At 41.3% G+C, this 22,364-nt stretch overlaps 1 protein-coding gene across 1 annotated transcript; it reads left to right on the top strand.

Moving 5' to 3' along the window:
- Positions 1-9,124: 9,124 nt before the first annotated feature.
- Positions 9,125-13,765, top strand: LOC110714183 (auxin response factor 17-like). Its single transcript, XM_021892663.1, has 3 exons — positions 9,125-10,416; positions 12,213-12,892; positions 13,435-13,765. Exons 1-2 carry the CDS (start codon positions 9,313-9,315, stop codon positions 12,846-12,848), a joined length of 1,740 nt encoding a protein of 579 aa, XP_021748355.1. The 5' UTR covers positions 9,125-9,312; the 3' UTR covers positions 12,849-12,892; positions 13,435-13,765.
- Positions 13,766-22,364: the final 8,599 nt, after the last annotated feature.

Genomic DNA, 22,364 nt, shown 5'->3' with positions numbered 1-22,364 from the left:
TAAAGGGAGAACTTCACAAAAGGGGGTACCTTCAACCCTTCTTAAAGTGTGTTACTCCAGAAAAGGGACGAGAGATACTAGATGATCTTCACTCTGGTTACTGTGCTTCTCATATAGGCGGTAGGACGCTTGCTCAAAGGGCAAGGCGGCAGGGCTACTTTTGGCCTACTTTGGAAGCAGATGCAATGGAGATGGTGAAAAAATGTGACAAGTGCCAAAGGTTTGGAAAACTAATTCACCGTCTGGCTACTGACCTCACTACCATTCATAGCCCACTACCGTTTGCTAAGTGGGGCATGGACATTCTGGGTCCATATACGCCTGCTACAGGCGGGAGGAGGTACATACTTGTTGCCGTTGACTACTTCACTAAATGGGTAGAGGCGGAGGCTGTAAAGGGAATCAAGACGAAAGATGTAATTTCATTCATTTGGAAAAATGTCATCACTCGGTTCGGGGTTCCCATGTCTATGGTTTTTTATAATGGTCCCCAATTTGAGACGCCTGTTCTCAAAAGCTGGTTGGGTGACCAAGGAATTGCAAACTACTTTGCATCTGTCGGTCGTCCACAAGCAAACGGCCAGGTAGAAGCCTTTAATAAAATCATCTCGGACGGTCTCAAGAAAAAGATTGAACGAGCAGGCGGCCTATGGACGGATGAACTACCACATGTTCTCTGGGCCATTAGGACGACTGAAAGGGGCGACTGGAGAAACTCCATTCCTCCTAACCTACGGTGCGGAAGCTGTTCTTCCAATAGAACACTACGAGCCGACTCTTCGAGTAATGTTATATGACGAAGAGGCAAACTGGGAAGCCATGCGCCTGGAATTAGACTCACTTCTTGAAAAGAGGGGCAATGCTGTCTTGCGCCATGAAATCTATCGCCTGAGAATGACTAGATCTTACAACAAAAAAGTACACAGGCGTCCACTCAAAGTAGGGGACTTTGTACTTAGAAAAATGGAAGCAGTTGGTAGGGCTAATGAGTCTGGCAAACTAACTCCCAACTGGGAAGGACCCTACCGAATCTGTGAGGAAGTCAGGGACGGTACCTACCGTCTGGAAACACCAGACGGACAACCGTTGCCTCGAACTTGGAATGTAGATAATCTTAAAAAATATTTCTTTTGAATGATGTAAATAGTCAAGAGCTACTTAATAAAAGTTTGCACTTACTATTCAATTTTGTACTAAGAGGGGCACGCCTACTAACAAATAGTCGGCTACTCTCCATGTTTAATTTTTATTCTTACTTAAGAGGGGCATGCCGTCTGTACCTTTACAGTCGGCTACTCTCCATTGAGTATTTTACTCTATTTTCAGAGGGGCATGCCGTCTGTACCTTTACAGTCGGTTACTCTCCATTGAGTATTTTTACTCTCTTCAGAGGGGCATGCCGTCTGTACCTTTACAGTCGGCTACTCTCCATTAAGTATTTTACTCACAATAGGGGCATGTCGTCTGGACATATAGTCGGCTACTCTCCATAAGAAGATGGCCGACTGGTTCCAAACACATAGCCACCCCCCTAATACTTAGCTAAAAAGATTAGGGCCTGGCCGACCCTGTGCCTAACAGGCGGCTACCCTCCTTTTACTTAGCACCTACGTTCACCAAGAACTAACCAAGGCCACAGGCCGAATGATCAGACCAGGCGCCAAGCCAAATGATCAAATCTTCAAAACTAATACGACCTGTCCCAACATCATAGCAGGCGTCCGGCGGCATCCCTCCGGATGAAATTCGTCGCAGAGAGCACCTCCCTTTTGGGTGGAACATTGCTCTATAAACTAATTACACGGCACCTATACGACTGTCCCCAAAGGTAACCACGTAGCCGTTTTTGAGACAAGGATAACTGTATCACTAACCAAACCAGTGGTAGCAGTTGACATCTGAGTCAGATGACCGCCTGTATTACTTGGGATAAATGCAGGGGGTACCTCTTGAGTTAATAGCCAACAAACATTGGCGAATCAAGGGGTCTAGCCGGCCTCCGCCGCCTGGTACCTCTACTACTCAATCTAGAGTGACGGAGACTAAGTAACTCCTATGTTAACTTATAGTCACTCCCTCAAACTTAGTATGGAGCCTAAAAGGTATGAGTCGTCCGCCTGTTTTTAGCAAACAGGGGCTCTCAACCACTACTCCTGCTAGGTTAACAAATTATGAGTTAAAAGCCAACAAACATTGGCGAATAAAGGGAAACAACCGGTTCCCGCCGCTTGTTATCTCTACTACTCAGTTCCTTGGCGACCAGGTAACACTAATGTTTACTTGGTCAGACCACTATCCTACTTGGTTAAATTTACAAATGACAGGACCGCCTGCCTAAAAAGGATCCAGACCTTAAAATAGTTCGAATACCGATTGGATAAATGGCCGACTGATCGTCTATCCTGGAAACAGACAACCAGTCGTCCAGGGGCATAGGCGGCGTGACTAACTATCCGTACCTGTCTGCAACTATCGGCCATGTAAAACAGTCGGTCTAGTGAACAATTGGATATTAGAATATGGAATACTTAGACAAATTTGAAGCAAAACAAAAATTCATTAAAAAGAAGCCGGCCATTAAAGACCGGCAAAATATTCAAAGCCCTGGCCCCCTGGCCGGGTAAATACAAAACAAACGGCACGCAGGCCGTGGAAAGAATACATAAAGCTTAAGAAGGGGGCAGATCTTCAATATTAGCAGCTGCCGCCTGGTCAGCACTCTTCTTGCTGGACTCGGCTTCAGCTGCATCCTTTTTTGATGCCTTACCCCCAAGCGGCACAAGCGCCACTACCGGCTCCTCTTCCTCCAGCGCTTCCTCCAACGCCTCTTCCTCAGCAGCCGCCAGGATCTCTTGATTATATGTATCAGAACACTGGCGGTACGTTTTTTCCCAAGAGGCAAAGTCGGCATTGGGGAAGAGGCGGCCCCAAGTCATGCGCTGGATTTGAGCGGAGTCTTCCATCATCTCCCGGACCAGCTCTTTCTTCTCTTGCTCGGCCTTTTCCGAGAGCTCTTGGGTAAGACTCTTCTCTTGGGTCACCAGACGTTCTTTTACGCTGGCCAAGGATTTCTCCAAGGCTTCGTATGAGTACATCTTCAGGCGAAGAGGTTTCAGCTCGGCCTTGAGATTGGTGATGGTCGCCTCCAGCTCGCCATTCCTCTTCTAGGCCGCCTCTAACTGAGCCCGAACAGCGGCGGTAGCCTGCGCCTGATAATAAAGAATATCAATGGTCAGAACTTCATTTTGGGCAATTTGAAACATTGCCTTATCACAGTCAGAGGCGGCCATAGCTTTTGCAGCCTTTACCTCTTTATTCTTCCGGTCAAGCGGCTTGCGAAGACCGTTCACTCGGAGCAGGGCCTAAGTAAAAAGAAACAGGCGTCAGTTTCCAAACAAAAAAGAAAACAGGCGTCCAGACATTCAAATACTCAAAAATATGCTAAGTATACCTCAGCAAGGACCCCTGCAATCCTGTCTAGGTCAAGGGTGCCGACACCCCTGACCGCCTCCCTTTCAGCTGGAGGAACTGCTCTGATCATAGACTTGGCCATCTCTACCAAGTCAGGCTCCTGAGGGCCGGCTGCATCAAGCATTAACAAACGGATTAGACCTAGTAAAAAAGGGAGCGAGTCTAAAATTTACAAGGACAACTTCTTACTTCTAGGCGGCCCAATTGGAGTTTTAGAAGAAGTGGCCGGCTGTTTCTCAGCCGCCACATGTTTCCTGGCAGAACCAGGAGAGCTCCCAACAGTCGTCCTCCGGGCCTTGGGGTCTGGCTGTTGGGAAGATGAAGCTCTTGGAGCACCCGTTTAAAAAAAGAAGAAAAAAAAATCAGTATATGCATAAACACAACTCCAAAAAGAGGGTGAAAGGTTCGGAGCTCACCAAGGGTGCCCCCTTCTTGGGGGAGTCGGTTGAAGCTTGTTGCATGATGGAGGCTCGCAACATGGTTGCCGCAGTCTTGGAGGCGGTGATTTTGCTCATGGCGTCAGCTGCAAAAACAAACAGCAAAGTTAATAAAAGATAACAAGAAATGTATGGAACAACAGAGTATTCGACAGGCCGACTACCTCTTGAGCACCGACTGCTGAGGCCACAGGCGGCCAAAAAGTACTCGTCGTAGAGCCATTTGAAGCTCGGGACGCAGTGCAGGGGTACTTGCTCTCGTACCCCTGAAGTAGAGTCGACCCTCGACTCTACTTTAAAGAGTCCTTTATCAAGGATCTCTTTCTTAGCCTTGGGGGGAACAGGCGGCATGCTACGACCGCCTGCAAGAAGGGGCGGATTCCTGTTCCACCTATTGAAGCGCTTGTTCAGCTCAATGTCTGAACTCTCAATGATGAGGAAGGTGCTCCGCCAGTCCTTCCACTTGTTTGCTTTACCTCTCGTCATGAGGTAGCCCCTGTGGCTTGTCAATTGATACCAGCCGGTACCGCCTGTCTTAGGGGTCCGGCTGAGATAGTTCATATGGGCGAAAGCCTCGAAGCTCGGCTCCACCCCGTGCAGTTCGCACCCGGCCACATAGCCGAGTACGTTGACCCAGGAGTTTGGGGCTAACTGCCATAACCCCAACTCATACCCATCCAAGATCCGCTGAACAGCCGGATGTAATGGGAAGCGCAGCCCTGCCTTGATGGCCGCCTCGTAGCAGCCAAAGCAGGCGCTATCATAACTGGAACCAGCCGGCCAGACGACTGTGTCTTCTAGATCCGGCACAAACACTAGAAAGTCGGGGCCCATGGTGTGGTTTGCAATAAAGCTCTCCACTTTCTCTTGCATGGCTGTGATCCGGCCCCGAGGTACCGTGCAGTAGTAAGGGGTATTTTGCTCTCGGTAAGAGGCGGATGGCTCCGCCCAATTGTCCCCCTTCTCAACTGCATGAGAAAGTCTCGCCTCTTGCAGGCGGCTGTTTTTCTCTTCCGTGTCCAAAGAAGCATGGCCAGAAGAGCTTGACTCGGAATCGTCCTCTGACGAGTCCGAAGAGGACGACTCCTCCCCTCTCCCGGAGGGGCCCGCCTCCTCTCTTTGAACAGGAGCAGAATTGTTAACTGTTAAATGGGAAGGGGTCACTATGACTCCACCCACAGAATTGCCGGCTTTCAGGCCGCCTTGTTTCACTTCCACATCTGGCGCCTGGTCAGATGTTTCACTAAGCGGCACCCTGTGGGAGGAGCCGTCTGAATTTGAGATCCTAGCAGTCTTTTTCGTTCTGGCCATCCTGCTCTGCATAGACACAGATACAGTCGGACTTTGTATAAAGGGCAAAGATGGGTACGGAAAAGGGCAGGCGGCACTCCTAGTCCTAGATTCAGCCGTCCCCGGTGACCGGCTGATCACTAACCTAGGTCGTGTCGTGTGCTTCCGTGGTGCCATTTCAAAAAATAAAAAGAAAATTAAGAGTAAGAGAACCGACAGTTACCTGAAAGAGTGACGATTGATGAAGTGCTGAAAATCCTGTGCAGTCGGCTTGTCAGAACAGGCGGTAGGCAGAAAAGGTCCAAAATGTCAGAGCAAGTTCAGGGGTCCGAATGTTCTCTCTCAAAATTCTCAAGTGTGAAAATGACTCAAGACAATCCTCCCTTATATAGGCGAAGTGAGAAGGCGAAGGGTTACTTTCAAAATTCAAAATTTGGGCGGGAAAATCTCTCGTCCTTTCGCCGACTGACACCTGTAGAAGGTCGTCGCCTGTTACAGTGCGACACCTGTCACAGGTAACACGTGACCAGTCACGTGCCACCTGTGAGGGGCAAATGATTAGGGGATTTTGCTCCCACCAATCGGAATGCGCCACGTGGGCCAATCAGGTCCTGCCAAGTGTCCCCCAGTTGGAACTGTCAGGGCTTGCCACGTGGCACGCGCTTATTCGTCCACCTTGGACCTATTATGTCATGACATGTGGCATACTCCATGCCTAATGGAGAAATCGGCCGCCCAGGCCCAACTTCCGAGGGAAGCCCAATCAGTCCTAGGTTAACCTAAACCTAGGATGGGCACGTTTCCCAAGGTTATAAATACCTCCCTTAATCCTCATTAAGGGGGATTACGAAATAACACATTAATTACACACAGTAATAACCGGCTGATCTCGCTAACAAAGCAGATTACCTACATTAATCACTGTCATCTAGAGAGACTCAATCACTTTAATTTCCGCATTAATTACTCCTTAATCAAGTACTAACTTGACCGTTGGAGGCGGAGCTCCCAGGAGTCTCCGTTATTTTGCAGGTACAGGCGTCCGGTTCCAGTCTCGGAATTGTAACTCTCCCGCATGACATCAGAAAACCCCGAAACAGTAACCATCATAAAACAAAACCAAAAAAGTTAGTGAAATCTATTTGAAACTCATAACATAAAAAAACTCGTGGCCGATAATGACACTCATCACTAAAAATTTAAAACTTAAAATTTTGGATCATTGTCCTATATATGATCTTCAGTTTCATGAACAATATACTTATTTTAAATTGAGGTGAGTAACGCAGAATCAGTTAAAACTTTAATAGACCCCCGGAGATTCAACTATTATGGACTACGAAGGAAGTTTTCAAAATTGGATGCACCTTTCAACACTGCATCGTCCTCAAAGTAGACAGAACGGAGGTTAGTCTCCCCCACCAAATAGCTAACCAATGTCGTGCCACTGCAACCAGTTTTTCAACCTCGGCAATTTTTGATGTGTTTTAGTTTCCCTTTTGTTCTGTTTTCCTTTGTTTCTACTGTTGTCAAAAAATAAAAATAAATAAATTAAGGTGAGTAGACTAAGTACACCTTAAATTTTGGTGTGAGTTATGTTGAGATCGATATTTTTTTTTATCAGTGTTTGATGATGATGATGAGTATTATTTTAACAACAATCTTTTTTTTTTTTTGGATCAATTTTAACAACAATTTGAATGAGTACTAAATAACAAATGGGAATCCTAATAATTACAATGAAGTAATTTATTCTTAATTACATCTTTAATTTAATTGTTAAACCATTTTCTCTTGTTGCTTTTACTTTGGCTTGTTTTTGGGACGACATTTACAGACCGAGAGAGTAATAAAATTAATTCCCAAATTTTTATTTACGCATTTAGAAAAAAAATATAAACAAGATAGTTTTTTTTTTTTTTTTGAAGGGATATACAGGGTAGTTTTGCATCACAAAAAATATGCTAAGAATGTTTTACTTATAATTTTGTTCAAATAAAATTAAAAAAAAATATTACTTATAATTTTGTTCAAATAAAATTAAAAAAAAAATATTACTTATAATTTGACGATAAGTTATTGGTCACTTCATTCAACTTAAAAACACTAAGCTTTGTTCTATCAATATCAACCAAAACAAAGATAAGAATAATATCCAAAAATTAAGAAGATTTATGTATATCAATGTGAGAATGTGATATAGAAGAATCCTTGGATGATAAGTAGGGATGTCAACGGAGCGAGGCGAGGCGGATGTTGGCCTTCCCCTTTCCATCCCTATTCCCGCGGCGGGTCCATTATTCATCCTCATCTCTGTCCCGGTGGGTACAACTCCAAAACCATCCCCGCGCCCACGCCCTACTTGGATATTCATCTCCATCTAATCCCCACCAAAGACTCGCCTAATGCCCACCAAAGACCCACCTAATTTTCGTTTCTCAAATACACAGTCCTACATAATTAATACGGATTATAATTATATATATATAAAAAAAACATTCTTAATATTACACACATTTTTGTTATAATATAGTACAAAGTATTATAATTAATATTTTATTTCACGTAATTATTTTATAAAATAGTATAAAAGTATATAATTTTACTTCTAAAGATATATTAGATGTGGGTATAAGGTGCGGATGGGCAGGTACAAAGTGGGGCATAGCGGGGATGGAGCGGGTACAACTTAAAATCCACCCCGCCCCATCACCCGTAGCGGGTATTGTTTTTATCCCCATCCATGCCCCACCATCCGCCAATTTGAGACCCATCTCCGCCCACTGGAGCGGGGATGGGACAAGTCTCCTACTTGACCCGCCTCTGACATCCCTAATGATAAGTGGAAGCTAAGTATTTTTTGTAACTAGCTCACTGTGTATTGTGTTGGATTGATTCAAAACTAAGATCTGTAGCCTAAATCTATGGAGTAAACTTTGTACTTGCATAAATTTAGAGTTACTTTTAAATTATTTTTTTTGTTTAACGAATAAGTTCAATATCGTTTTATATTTTCGTTTTTTGTCTAATTATTTAAAAAAAATCGAAGTAAATTTTTACTCTTTAATTGCCTTATTTACTTATTTTTTAATATGTCACAATAATTTGTTTAAAGTAGTAAAATTCATTTGAAATAATAAATATTATGTACACAAAATTTGAAACTCGTGTCCAATATATGACATTCGTCTTTAAAAATCTACTTAAATTTTGGGATAGTTGTCCTATATCTAATCTTTAATGTCCCAATATACAAGATAAAAATGACTAAAATTGGAGACGTGAAAATCAACAACTCAAATTACAAAAACAAACCACATACAAGTTTTACGGAGTGTGAGTAGTAGACTAAGTAAACCATGAGAATTTTACTAAATTCTGTTAAAGATATTTTAAATCTTAAATTTTTACTGTACTAACAAATACCAATTTTCTTTTTATCTTTTAAAATATTTACCTAACGAAAATTCTGTTCTTTGTACTTTCATAATTATCTTATTGTTATTCAAACACTGAAATTAATTAAATAATTTTATAACAACTGTAATTATATCATTTTTCCGCTTAGATTCATCTTTTACCCTAAAATTTCTGTATTCTGTAACTGCTTAGATTTTTCAATTTTAAACAAGTGTACTCCACGATATATTTTTACCCTTACAAGGGACATTTTCGTCGTTTCCTTTTTTTATTTACTCTACTACTGAAACAAATGCTGCGGTTTTCCAAAACCATTGTCTTAACCCTAATTACACTCAAGCTGGTTTTATATTTTCACGCTCTAATCAAATTCTGTTTTACAGCTCAACAAAACAACACGCGCTGAAAATCGCGTGAATAATTAATATCTTTAATCACTGTAATTATCATGACAAGGGTAGATTAGTCATTTCACCGGTCGTCTCGTCTCTACCAAATTCATCCACCCCTCTCTCCTTATATAACGAGTGTGAGAGTGAGATTCTTAGAGAGAGAAAACAACAACAAACAAGAAAGAGGAAAAAAAAACACAAATTAAATTCTTCTGAAACAAAACCCTAGATAATCAACAAAATTCAATTGAATTGTTCTTGACTTTGCCCTGTTTTGGGTGAATCTTGTCATCTTTATTTGAATGGCGGATCAACGTCAACGACGAAGCTGCACTCTGCAGAAACAGCAGCCGCAAGAGCAGCAGCAGCAGCAGCCGAAGCAGGAGAAGGAATTGAGTGCTGCATTAGCGAAGATTATACAAGGAAGCTTGATTCATGTACCAAAGAAGGATTCTAGGGTTTACTTCTTTCCTCAAGGGTACTTGGAACAAGCTTTGAACCCAGTTCCTCTGTCATCAATTGATACTTCGAGATGTTATATGCAGTGTCGTGTCCTTGATAGACGTTTTTATGCTGATACTGTTACTGATGAAGTTTTCGTCAAGTTTCGGCTTATGCCGTTGAAGTCGAATGGTAGGTTTGTGGTGGAAGATTCTGGAAGTGTTGATAATGGTGTGGAGGAAGATGAAGAGAGTGAGAATGTGATTGAATCGTATGTGAAGAAATTGACGGCTTCGGATGCGAATAATGGAGGTGGGTTTTCTGTGCCGAGGTATTGTGCTGATTCGATATTTCCGGCATTGAATTTTGAGGATGATCCACCTTTTCAGAATATGAGAATCTTTGATGTTCATGGAGTTGAGTGGCCGTTTAGGCATATTTACAGGGGGACTCCAAGGAGACATTTGTTGACTTCTGGGTGGAGTAAGTTTGTGAATAGCAAGGTTCTTGTTGCTAATGATAGTGCTGTTTTCATCAAGAATAAGGTCACTGGTCAGTTGTTTGTTGGGGTTCGAAGGGCGTTTAAGCCACCCAGGCAGAATGCCCGTTTTTCGCCTTGGGTGGTGTTGCCGCCGCCCAAACCCCGGAAGATTGGGGTGTTTGCGAGGAATGTGAGGGAGAGGGTTCCGGAGGATGCGGTTGTGGATGCCATTCAGAAGGCGGCCAGTTATGAGCCGTTCGAGGTTGTGTATTACTCCAGAGGTGGATTGCCGGAGTTTGTGGTGGCAGCTGACAAGGTGGAGAAGTCTTGGGCAGTGTTCTGGGATTCTGGAATTCGGGTTAAAATGGCCCGGCAAATTGAAGATGGAGGCCCAAAGCCGATGTGGTTTAATGGGACGGTTGCTTCTGTTGTGCCTGCTCCTGATCAAGGTCCTTGGCCCGGTTCTCCTTGGCGGATGCTTCAGGTATTGCCATTTCTTACTTTGTTCATTTTGTTATTATTTGGTATGTTATTATTATGAAATGCAGTTGACTGTAGGAATGGTAATAGGAATTCTATGGATGCTTCAAATAATTCATTGGAGATGAGTGTGTTATAATTGTTATTCACATGTATCATACATTGTTTGAATCTGTCTGTTTTACTGAACTTTTGTCTTTATAATGAGATTTAATTTCGGAATTTACTCTAATTTTTATCATTTTCTAGTTGTTTGATAATATTATAAATTAAAGGTTGGTCTTGATTTTCTTGTTTCATTCCGATGTCTGCTAATCTATTCCTCTCTATCATATTCGTATGTTTAGAAATGAACAACTGTAATTTGACTATGCTGTTCTCAAGACTTTTTTTTCTTTGAAGCTTTTGTGATGGTGTTATTGAGCAATTTATGTGTAATTGTGATTCTCTCTCCAAAGAGACGATACAAAAGGACTTATATTTCAGCCATTTAGGGTTTAACTAGTTTAGGATTGAATCAAATAGTAATGAATATTTTCTTGGCCTTTCATGGGTGCTTTCTTTAGAGAATTTGATTTGAGATTTTGCGAGGAAGTGATCGTTTTTGGAAAGTTGATGACTTGATGTTGGTTTATGGTTGGGTGCTTCCTCTATAGAGGTTTTAGAATTTTCTGAATTTCCTATGTATCTGGTTGGTCAAAAATAAGTAATTTGATGAATTATATATTACTTGAAGACTTGAATTGATTTAAACTGGATACTATATTACTATTCAGATCCTGTGACTTATCTGATCACCAAGAGATGGATTGTTACACTTTGCATTCAGCAATTTCTACCTTATTATATGTTCTTGTATGTGTCGTGCTTTAGCAACAAATGTTGGGCGCTATTCAATGATTTCAATCCGCGTAGAAATTGTAGTCACATGGGGAACTTTTGGGCTCTTCCCTCACCCGGTCAACCCCTTCTTCCCTCGTTACTGAATAAAATTATGATATTCCAACATGTTCCCAATCATTTGTCTAGAATGTTTCTCATGTTCCTCATTGTTGTTTCTGAAAGTATGACATTCTGCTTTAAATTATAAACTTGTTGTAAGGTCTTAATTATTCAACTATATGCGGCAAAAGGTATTGTTGTGGTGATTACAATGTGTTGATCTAGTAGTTTTTGTCAGGCATTTTATTGATCCCTCATTTGTGTGGAAGTAAATTACACGCAGTAATAGTACTGTTGATACAGTTCCTATTCCAATTTCAAATGATACAGAGAAAGGAAGAGGGTTCTCGAAGGTTTTTGAAAATCAACTTCACATTCCAATGAATTATTTAGCATTATGAAGCAAGTGTATGAATAGCTTTTAATTTAACAGTCGATGTATTTTGATACTGCTAAATGAGTGTTTCCAAAGATATTTTTTCTGAAATCTTGAGAAGTATTGCATTCACTCGGCATCAATGCTATTTGTTTCCTTTTCACCCAAGACATCATTATATGAACTGTTGTGACAATTTTTATATTCGTGTTAAAGTTGTTTGTTTTATGTGCCTTGAGCTTATACAAGGTGTTGCTGTTTCTGCTTGGGGGGCAGTCCTTACGTGCCTGGCTAACATGTCTTTATCTATGTTTCTCTGGTACATGCATTGACTTTAAAAAAAAAAAAAAAAAAAAATCATTTGCAGTTTATCAGTAGAGGCATTGTTATTGGCCTGTAATTAAATTATTAAGCTGTAAGTATTACTTAGTTGGGATGTGGGATGTGGGATGTGAAACACTCATAAATAATATTCTTTGCAGGTTGCTTGGGATGAGGCTGATAAGATGGAACAATTTAAGATGCTTAGTCCATGGCAATTGGAGTGTATTGCTCCAACACCACCACCTATTCATCCTACATTTAACGCTGCCAAAAAGTTAAAGGGTGTGCAGAACTCTGTAATGCTAGCTGATGGGAAGGGAGATATTTCCTTTCCTCAAATCGAATTTGGTTCAATGATGATGGGCCCATTAAGCCAACCCTATATAAATTACAACAAATTTCCCGCAGGCATGCAGGGAGCCAGGCAATTTCCTAGTTTTTATCCACCTAGTTCATCTATCACCATGAATGGCAGTTCTCATCAGGGGGGTCCTGATGATAATATGGACAGTAGTATGTCACAGAAAGTGGAAGGTGTGTCCACAAACCCGAATGTTGCCAGTTCATCTTGTGAGACACCTTCACCTGACAGCCACAACAGTGTGCAACTCTTTGGTTCGACGAGTACTGGGCTTCATTCTTGCAACGTAACTAGACAAGGTGTCACTTCATTTCAGCTGTTTGGGAAGACCATTCATATGGAGCAGCCTCTTGCAGATACAGATGACATAAGCTGTACAGAATGTGATGCTGAATCTCAGAGACCCCCTGTGATGAAACCATCTGCTATGTGAATGGCGATTTGCAATGTGTTGGCAATCGGGGAAAGGTTGTACAGGTATACATCTTGATAATTTATGATATAATGTTTTATTTACGCTGACTGCATTTTAGTTTCCTTCTCAAAAAGCATGTACAGTTGCTTTAAAATGTGTCTTTTCATTTCTTCTGTTGATGTATGAACTCCGTTGTGTTTTAAATACACCTTATTTGTTCTTAGGCCACCTCTGCACCTATATATCTCATCTGTTAAATGCTTAAGGCTCCTGAATTGGTTAGCTTTTGCATTTATCACATGGTCTCAATTACCTTGATAATGGTGGCATGGTTGTTTAAGCATTGCATTTGATGAAATCATATGAGATTTTGGCTGACCAATAGCTTGATATATTTTTGCATTTTTGTAATTTGTCTTTTAATTTTGAAAAAGGTATGATGTGTATGGGTAGTAATTCTAATATTTGCTTGTAGTTAAATGCTTCTCATGCAACAAAGCAAAGTGAAATCCAATTAACTTCCTGTAGGGAAATTAAATGCACAAGTCTTACATTGTAGACCATTGCAAAGTCTCCAGGAAGTGACAGTTTCTTTTTTTCTCAGTTTCAGGTATGTGGCTCGGTGAGTAGAGGCATGCACCACGCAATTTCTAGTTTAGGATAAGACCTATGTAGCTTGCTGATGGTAGTTCGTTTTTCACCTAGTATGGTTTGTTTTGGCGCTGTAAATTTTTATCTTAAAGACGCTTATCAAACTTAGTCTAAATAATTTGCTTTGTGGTGGTGTGCTTTTAGATTTGGACATGATGTAAATTTAGTCCACACCTTGAATGGAGAAAAACCATTAGGGCTCTTTCCAAAACAGGGTGTTGAGAATGTTAATTCTTTTCAGTAAGTCAGACATTCTTGATTGACCATGCTTTCCAAGTTGGCGTACTTTTTTTTTGTGTGGATTTTCTTTCTTTCGCATGTCACAGCAGTTGGTAGTTGCCGTGTTTGCTTCTCCATTTGTTAGTGTTTGTTGTTGTAGGCTGCCAGTCGATTCTTTGATGGCATCAGTATCAGCATGATCTCTTACTACTTATATTCGATGGTATGTTATTCGAAACAACCTTGCTGTCATACATTGATAAGAATGGTAATGAGTAGATCTTCTATCTATGTCAATCTCAGATACATAAATGGAGAGGAAAGTCAGCAGAGGGGAAGGTGGTAAATGAATCAAGTGGTTCAATCATGTCAAATTATCATGTGTTTACAATTATACTCTATACATTAATATTGTGATCTACTACTTGTATATGATCTTTTTTTATGTAGGAACTTTTTTTTTTAAATTAATAGGAACTTGTTTTAGGAACAGTTTCAAACTATACATTTGTTTTCCTCTTTTTCATCCTTCTTTCTCTTTTCTTTGTTATTATTGTCATTATCCACAATGTTGAACCATTGTCACTACTCACTACTGACTCAGATCATGAAGAGGAGTCCTCCTTCGCATCAATTTTCCAAATCCTTTCCCAATTCAAAACGATAAATGAACGTATCAAGATTACAAGCATGATTAATAATGTTCAAAGTTATATATTAGTGTTCATTCTTTTAGAACTATATTTGGTTAATACTTGTATCATTTTAAACTCTTTGAGTAATAACTTAATAATTACAGTTAATATATCAGTAATGGTTGAAAGAATTAATGGAAAACTGACTGGATGGAAGACCAAGACTGTGTCTATGGCCGGTCGGATGACTCTCATTCAATCAACATTGACAGCTATCCCCTTCTATACTATGCAATCTACCAAATTGCCAAGATCGACCTGTGATGAAATTGACACAAAGGTGAGAAAGTTCCTTTGGAAAGAAGATGAGGGTGTCCGAAAAATTCACAATGTATCATGAAAGACAATTACTAAGCCCAAACAAGCTGGTGGTTTGGGATTGAGATCTATGAGACACTCGAACAAAGCTTTCTTGGCAAAATTGGGTTGGAGGCTATTGGCAGAACCAAATGCTTTGTGGTCAAGGGTTGTTCGGGCTAAGTATTGTGACAATCGTTGTGATATTGATATGTTCAAAGAAAGAGTGAATGCATCGAATGCGTGGCGTGGCATTATGAGTAGCATTGATGTCGCTGGGAAGGGCTTAAATATGGCAGTAGGAGGTGGGCACCGTACCTTTTTTTGGCACCATCGTTGGGCATGTAAGGAACCTTTATTGAAGTATGCTTCTATGGACCCCCCTATCGAGGTACAAGACCTAACAGTTCACGAGCTTTGGGACAAAGATACGGGCTGGAAATTTGAACAATTTGCCGATTATCTCCCTGCTGATATTCTTCAAGAAATTACTGCCCATGAGTTGATTGAAGACGAAGAAGGCGTGGATGAGGTATACTGGAATGACTCACCTTCAGGGGGGGATTTACTTTGAGCTCTACGATGAGCATTGCTCGAGACTTGGAGGGCATTATCGATACCCCTAAAGAGGAGTGGTCTGTGATTTGGAAGGCTCCAGTGACCCAGTGCATTCGCTTCTTTTTGTGGTTAGCGATCCAAGATCGTTTAATGACAAACTCCACAAGGTTTGTACGTACATTGACAGATGATCCTAGGTGTGCAATCTGCGGTGAAGGTGAGGAGAATGCATATCATGTTCTGCGTTGGTGTTCTGCGGCTGCTATGCTTTGGAATAAGCTGGGCGTGAGAAGGGCAAATATGAGTGCGGAATTGAACTTGGAAGCTTGGATTCTCTTCAATCTAGATGCATCGAAGGCTAACATGGGAAGTGAGTGGCCTCAGGTATTTAGCGTTGCCTGTTGGTGATTATGGAGATGGCGCAATGCCAAGATTTTTCAACCTACTCCTAGTATTCCTTTTGAACAAGTTGGCTTTATCCTTGCTAGAGTAGGAGATATCAAGCGGGCCATGGACAGAGCTGAGCGATTAGATGAAAATTCGAAGAAACCAAGGGTTGAGAAGCTCGTGAAATGGCAATTTCCCAAGGAAGGCTGGGTTCACCTTAATATAGATGGGGCTTCGAAGTGTAATACTGGAGTTGCTGGTGCAGGGAGCATAATCAGGGGTCATTGAGGAGAAATCCATGAATCGTTTGCCTTGAATTGTGGCCGTTGTATGTGTACCAAGGCAGAGTTAGCTGCTGTGTTGAAGGGTTTGACTGTGGCATGGGAGAGAGGTCATAGGAAAGTTCAACTTACTGTAGACTCCAAGACGGTTATGCGTATGTTGGTGGAGGAAATTCCCCCCAACTCTCCATTTATTTACATCATTCGAAGGTGTAAAGTTCTTTTTTTCGAAAGGGAATGAGAAGTTACCATCTCACACTGCTATAAGGAAGCTAATCGGGCTACAGATTGATTAGCAAACTACGGAGTGTCATCGAATGAGAAGTTTGTTCTCTTTGAAGCGGTCCCGAAGGATTTTCTTAATTGCCGTTTTATTGGAGGACTTGAGTGGTGTAACACAAGTTCGGATAGTGTCGGCTAGTATGGTGCCTTAGGCTGCTTGCATTATGTTTTCTTTAGTTGCTTTTATTTTGTTTTTTGTCTTTTTGCTTTGTTTTGTTTGTTTTGGGGCTTGCCCCTCTCTTGCACCAAAAAAAAAAAGTAAATAAATATAATTTTTTTATTAACAATAATATTATTAACAATTATAATATGTAGTATACTACCTTCGCTTTGAATTATTTTCAACGATTTGACATAAAGTATGAGTAGAAAATGTTCAATTACAGATAATTAAAACGGAAGTGGTAATAAAAATAAAGTTTGAAATTTGAAAAAGTAAAATACACTCCCTCTGTTACAATTTACTCGCAAAAATTACCATATATGGGTGTTACACATTACTTGCAACAATTTTTTTTCTTTTATAGTAAGTTTTTAGGGTAAAATGACAGATTTACCCTTACTTATTTTTTTTAGATTGTTTAATTGTTTGTTAACTACATTACTTAACTTTTAATCTAACTTACTCTATACCAATATAAACTAACCATTCCCACAAAAAAAAAAAAAACCCCTCTCCTTCTTAATTCATCAAACATCTTTCATCTTCCCAACCACCAAATTGAATGTTCTTCATTCAATTTGCCTCGATGATGTTGCGCAGACTTCTCTTCTTCCGGAGAAATCTCCAGAACGTCTTCATAAACCCTTGATCTCCTCGTTCTTCCTGTTTTCTCTCTCCTCTTCGTTTTCTGTTCTTCTCTCTCCTTGGTCGTGGGGTCCCTCTTTAAGCGTGAGTTTTGAGCTTAGGCGTGGGGTTTCAGGATGGGCGTAGGGTTGATACATTAGGCGGGGGGTATCAGGATGGGCGTGAGGTTATTCCTTGGGCGTGGGGTTTTAGTTTCGGCATGGGGTCCCTCTTAGGCGTGGGGTTCTTCCTTGGGTGTGGGGTCCTCTCTTTAGGCTTGGGGTTTGAGTAACGGCGTGGGGTTTCTTCCTAGGGCGTGGGGTATGAGATTAGGCGTAGGGTTTTATCTTGGGCGTGGGGTTTGAGCTTGGGCGTGGAGTTTGACCTTGGGTGTGGAGTTTCTTCATTGGGCGTGGGGTTGATACAGTAGGCGTGGGGTTTGAGTTTTGGGCGTAGGGTTGATACAATAGGCGTAGGGTTTCTCCTAGGGCGTGGGGTTTCATGATGGGCGTGGGGTTCTTCCTTGGGAGTGGGGTTTGAGCTTCGGTGTGAGGTTTTTTCCTATGGCGTGGGGTGAGCTTCGACGTGGGGTTTGAGTTTTGGGCGTAGGGTTGATACATTAGGCGTGGGGTTTGAGCTTCGGCGTGGGGTTTCTCCTAGGGCGCGGGGTTTCATCTTGGGCGTGGAGTTTCTTCATTGGGTGTAGGGTTTCTTTCTAGGGCGTGGGGTTCTTCATTGGACGTGGGGTTGATACAGTAGGCGTGGGGTTTGATTTTTGGGCGTAGGGTTGATACAGTAGGCGTGGGGTTTCTCCTAGGGCGTAGGGTTTCATGATGGGCGTAGGGTTCTTCCTTGGGCGTGGGTTTCTCGCTTCGGCGTGGGGTTTCATGATGGGCGTAGATTTCTTCCTTAGGCGTGGGTTTTCTCCTAGGGTGTGGGGTTTTCTCCTTGGGTGTGGGCAAGGGGCCGTGTAGCGCATGCGTCGCCTGGTTGAAAAGCCAGTGGCGCGAAACTACCATGCGCTAGATTATGACTGAACGCCTCTAAGTCAAAATCCTGGCCAGAAGCGACGCATGTGCCTACCGCCCGATGTCGTCCTATAGTAGGGGTCTCGACACGTGTTGTAAGCTAAGATCGCGCGGTGGATACTGAGATTCAGCCCTATGTCACTTCGATTCGTCCCTCCCCCCACCCTATTCCATAAAAACACCTATATTTTAGAAAACGAGGTTAGCGATGCATCTCGTATGCTAAAAAAGGCTAAGTATGTACGGGATTAAGAGGTGTCACAAAGCCTAAGAGTTGGGATGTTGGATGGTACAAGTGAGCAAGGGGACGTGTGGCATGTGCATAAGACATGTGCACCCCAAGGACAAGGCATACCGGGTTCCGAGCACTATTTACGACTCCCAAGGCCCTTAAGACATGAAGTTTAAGGATGAATTAGATAGTTCCGGACACTGTTTATGACTACCAAGGGCCTTTGGGAACCCAAGGAAGTAATTAGATGCATAATCTCGCCGGGTGAAAATATGATATACGGAAGCCAAATATGAAGGCAATAAAACACGAAATCGGAACAATTTAGGATGTGTCGGGACCAGGTGTGGGAATTTCACGAAACATTTCGGGATGCATCCCGGGGACATATAGTATTGTTTCAACCCATATATGACCATTATTCGACTACGTACAACCCTCGTGAAAGCTTATAACCAATAAAAAAGGAGTGTACAAAACCGTGTAAATTAATCGTTTTAAGGCAAATTGGATGGTTCCACCCACCCAATTGGACTCTCGGAGGGTATTAGAGACCATTATAAACATCTAGGTAATTTTTAGTTTCAGGCGAAAAAATACTAAAAATTTCCAAAATTGAAAGCTATTATCCACGCTTTTTAAGGAATTTTTGAGGTTACGGGGCCCAGTGTCAAAAAGTGTTGAGACCCTAGGGGATACATCTTAGAGTCATATAATGCCGTTTGGAACCATATAACCAATAAATAATGTCATAAATGTCCGTGGTAGGCTTGAGTTCACAAAATCAGTGCAAGTTGCGAATTAATAAATTGACCGTTTTAAGGCAAATTGGATGGTTCCACCCACTCAATTGGACTCCCAAAGGATATTAGGGACCATGGTAAACAACTCGTCAATTTTTATTTTCGGGCAAAAAAAGGTCAAAAAATTCAAAAATTGAAGGCTATTATTCACGCTTTATGAGGAATTTTTGAGGTTACGGGGCCCGGTGGCGAAAAGTATTAAGACCCTAGAAGATACATCTTAGGATCATATAAATCCATTTGGAACCATATATGACCATTATAAATGTCTTAAATGTCCGTGGTAGGCTTGAGTTCACAAAATCGATGAGAGTTGCGAATTGGTAAATTGATCGTTTTAAGGCAAATAGGATGGTTCCACCCACTCAATTGGACTCCCGGAGGATATTAGGGACCATATTAAACATCTCGGAAATTTTTATTTCCAGGCGAAAAAAGGTCAAAAAAAATTCCAAAATTGAAGGCAATTATCCACGCTTTTAGAGGAATTTTTGAGGTTAAGGGGCCCGGTGGCGAAAAGTGTTAAGACCCTAGGAGATACATCTTAGGGTCATTTAATGCCGTTTGGAACCATATATGACCATTAGATGATGTTTTAAATGTCCGTGGTAGGCTTGAGTTCAGAAAATCGGTGAGAGTTGTGAATCGGTAAATTGATCGTTTTAAGGCAAATTGGATGGTTTCACCCACTACATTGGACTCTCGGAGGATATTAGGGACCATATTAAACAACTCGGCAATTTTTATTTTCGTGCGGAAAAAAGTCAAAAAATTCCAAAATTGAAGACTATTATCCACGCTTTTTGAGGAATTTTTGAGGTTATTGGGGCCGGTGGCGAAAAGTGTTGAGAACCTAGGTGATACATCTTAGGGTCATATAACACCAATTGGAACCATATATGACCATTAAATGATGTCATAAATGTCCGTAGTAGGCTTGAGTTCACAAAATCAGTGCAAGTTGCGGATTGATAAATTGATCATTTTAAGGCAAATTTGATGGTTCCACCCACCTAATTGGACTCCTGGAGGGTATTAGGGACCATGGTAAACATCTCGGCGATTTTTATTTCCGGGCGAAAAAAAGTCAAAAAATTCCAGAATTGAAGGCTATTGTCCACGCTTTTTGAGAAATTTTGATGTTACGGGGCCCGGTGGCGAAAAGTGTTAAGAACCTAGGGGATAAATCTTAGGGTCATATAATGCCGTTTGGAACCATATATGACCATTATATGATGTCTTAAATGTCCGTGGTAGGCTTGAGTTCACAAAATCGGTGAGAGTTGCGAATTGGTAAATTGATCGTTTTAAGGCAAATTGGATGGTTCCACCCACTCAATTGGACTCCCAGAGGATGTTAGGGATCATAGTAAACATCTCGGCAATTTTTATTTCCGGACGAAAAAAAGTCAAAAAATTTCAAAATTAAAGGCTATTATCCATGCTTTTTGAGAAATTTTTGAGGTTACGGGGTCTGGTGGCGAAAAGTGTTGAGACTCTAGGAAATACATCTTACGGTCATATAATGTCTTTTGGATTCATATATGACCATTAAATGATGTCATAAATGTCCATGTTAGGCTTGAGTTCACAAAATCAGTGCAATGTGTGAATTGGTAAATTGACTATTTTAAGGCAAATTGGATTGTTCCACGAACCTAATTGGGCTCCCGGAGGGTATTAGGGACCATGGTAAACATCTCATCAGTTTTTATTTCCGGGCGAAATAAAGTCAAAAAATTCCAAAATTGAAGGCTATTATCCACGCTTTTTAAAGAATTTTTGAGGTTATTAGGGCCAGTGGCGAAAAGTGTTGAGACCTTAAGGGATACATCTTAGGGTCATATAATGTCATTTGGAACCATATATGACCATTAAATGATGTCATAAATGTCCGTGGTAGGATTGAGTTCCCAAAATCGGTGCAAGTTGCGAATTGATAAACTGATCGTTTTAAGGCAAATTGGATGGTTCCACCCACCTAATTGGACTCCCGTAAGGTATTAGGGACCATGGTTAACATCTCGGCAATTTTCATTTCCGGGCGAAAAAAGTCAAAAAAATCCAAAATTGAAGGCTATTATCCACGCTTTTTGAGGAATTTATGTGATTGCGGGTCCCGGTGGAGAAAAGTGTTAAGACCCAAGGGGAAACATCTTAGGGTCATATAATGGCGTTTGGAACCATACATTACCATTACATGATGTCATAAATGTCCATGGTAGGCTTGAGTTAACAAAATCGGTGCAAGTTGCGAATTGGTAAATTGATCGTTTTAAGGCAAATTGGATTGTTCCACCCACCTAATTGGAAACTCGGAGGGTATTAGGGACCATGGTAAACATCTTAGCAATTTTTGATTCCGGGTTAAAAAAGTCAAAAAATTCCAAAATTGAAGGCTATTATCCACGTTTTTTGAGGAATTTTGAGGTTATTGGGGCCAGTGGCGAAAAGTGTTAAGATCCTAGGGGATACATCTTAGAGTCATATAACGTCGTTTGGAACCATATATGACCATTAAATGATGTCATAAATGTCTGTGGTAAGCTTGAGTTCACAAAATTGGTGAGAGTTGCGAATTAGTAAATTGATCGTTTTAAGGCAAATTGGATGGTTCCACCCACTCAATAGGACTCCCGGAGGATGTTAGGGACCATAGTAAACATTTCGACAATTTTTATATTCGGGCGAAAAAAAGTAAAAAAAAATCCAAAATTGTAGGCATTATCCACGCTTTTTGAGGAATTTTTGAGGTTACGGGGCCTGGTGAAGAAAAGTGTTGAGACTCTAGGGAATACATAATAGGGTCATATAATGCCTTTTGGAACCATATATGACCATTAAATGATGACATAAATGTCCATGGTAGGCTTGAGTTCACAAAATTAGTGCAAGTTGCGTATTGGTAAATTGACTGTTTTAAGGAAAATTGGATTGTTCCACCCATCTAATTGGACTCCCGGAGGGTATTAGGGACCATGGTAAACATCTCAACAATTTTTATTTCCGCGCAAAAAAAAGTCAAAAAATTCCAATATTGAAAGCTATTATCCACGCTTTTTGAGGAATTTTTGAGGTTATTGCGGCCGGTGGCGAAAAGTGATTAGAACCTAAGGGATACATCTTAGGGTCATATAACACCAATTGGAACCATATATTACCATTAAATGATGTCATAAATGTCCGTAGTAGGCTTGAGTTTACAAAATTAGTGCAAGTTGCGGATTGATAAACTGATCGTTTTAAGGCAAATTTGATGGTTCCACCCACCTAATTGGACTCCTGGAGGGTATTAGGGACCATGGTAAACATCT

This window comes from Chenopodium quinoa, unplaced genomic scaffold, assembly GCF_001683475.1.
Source record: "Chenopodium quinoa cultivar QQ74 unplaced genomic scaffold, ASM168347v1, whole genome shotgun sequence".
Lineage (NCBI taxonomy): Eukaryota > Viridiplantae > Streptophyta > Magnoliopsida > Caryophyllales > Amaranthaceae > Chenopodium > Chenopodium quinoa.
This window is presented reverse-complemented; position numbering and strand designations above follow the sequence as displayed.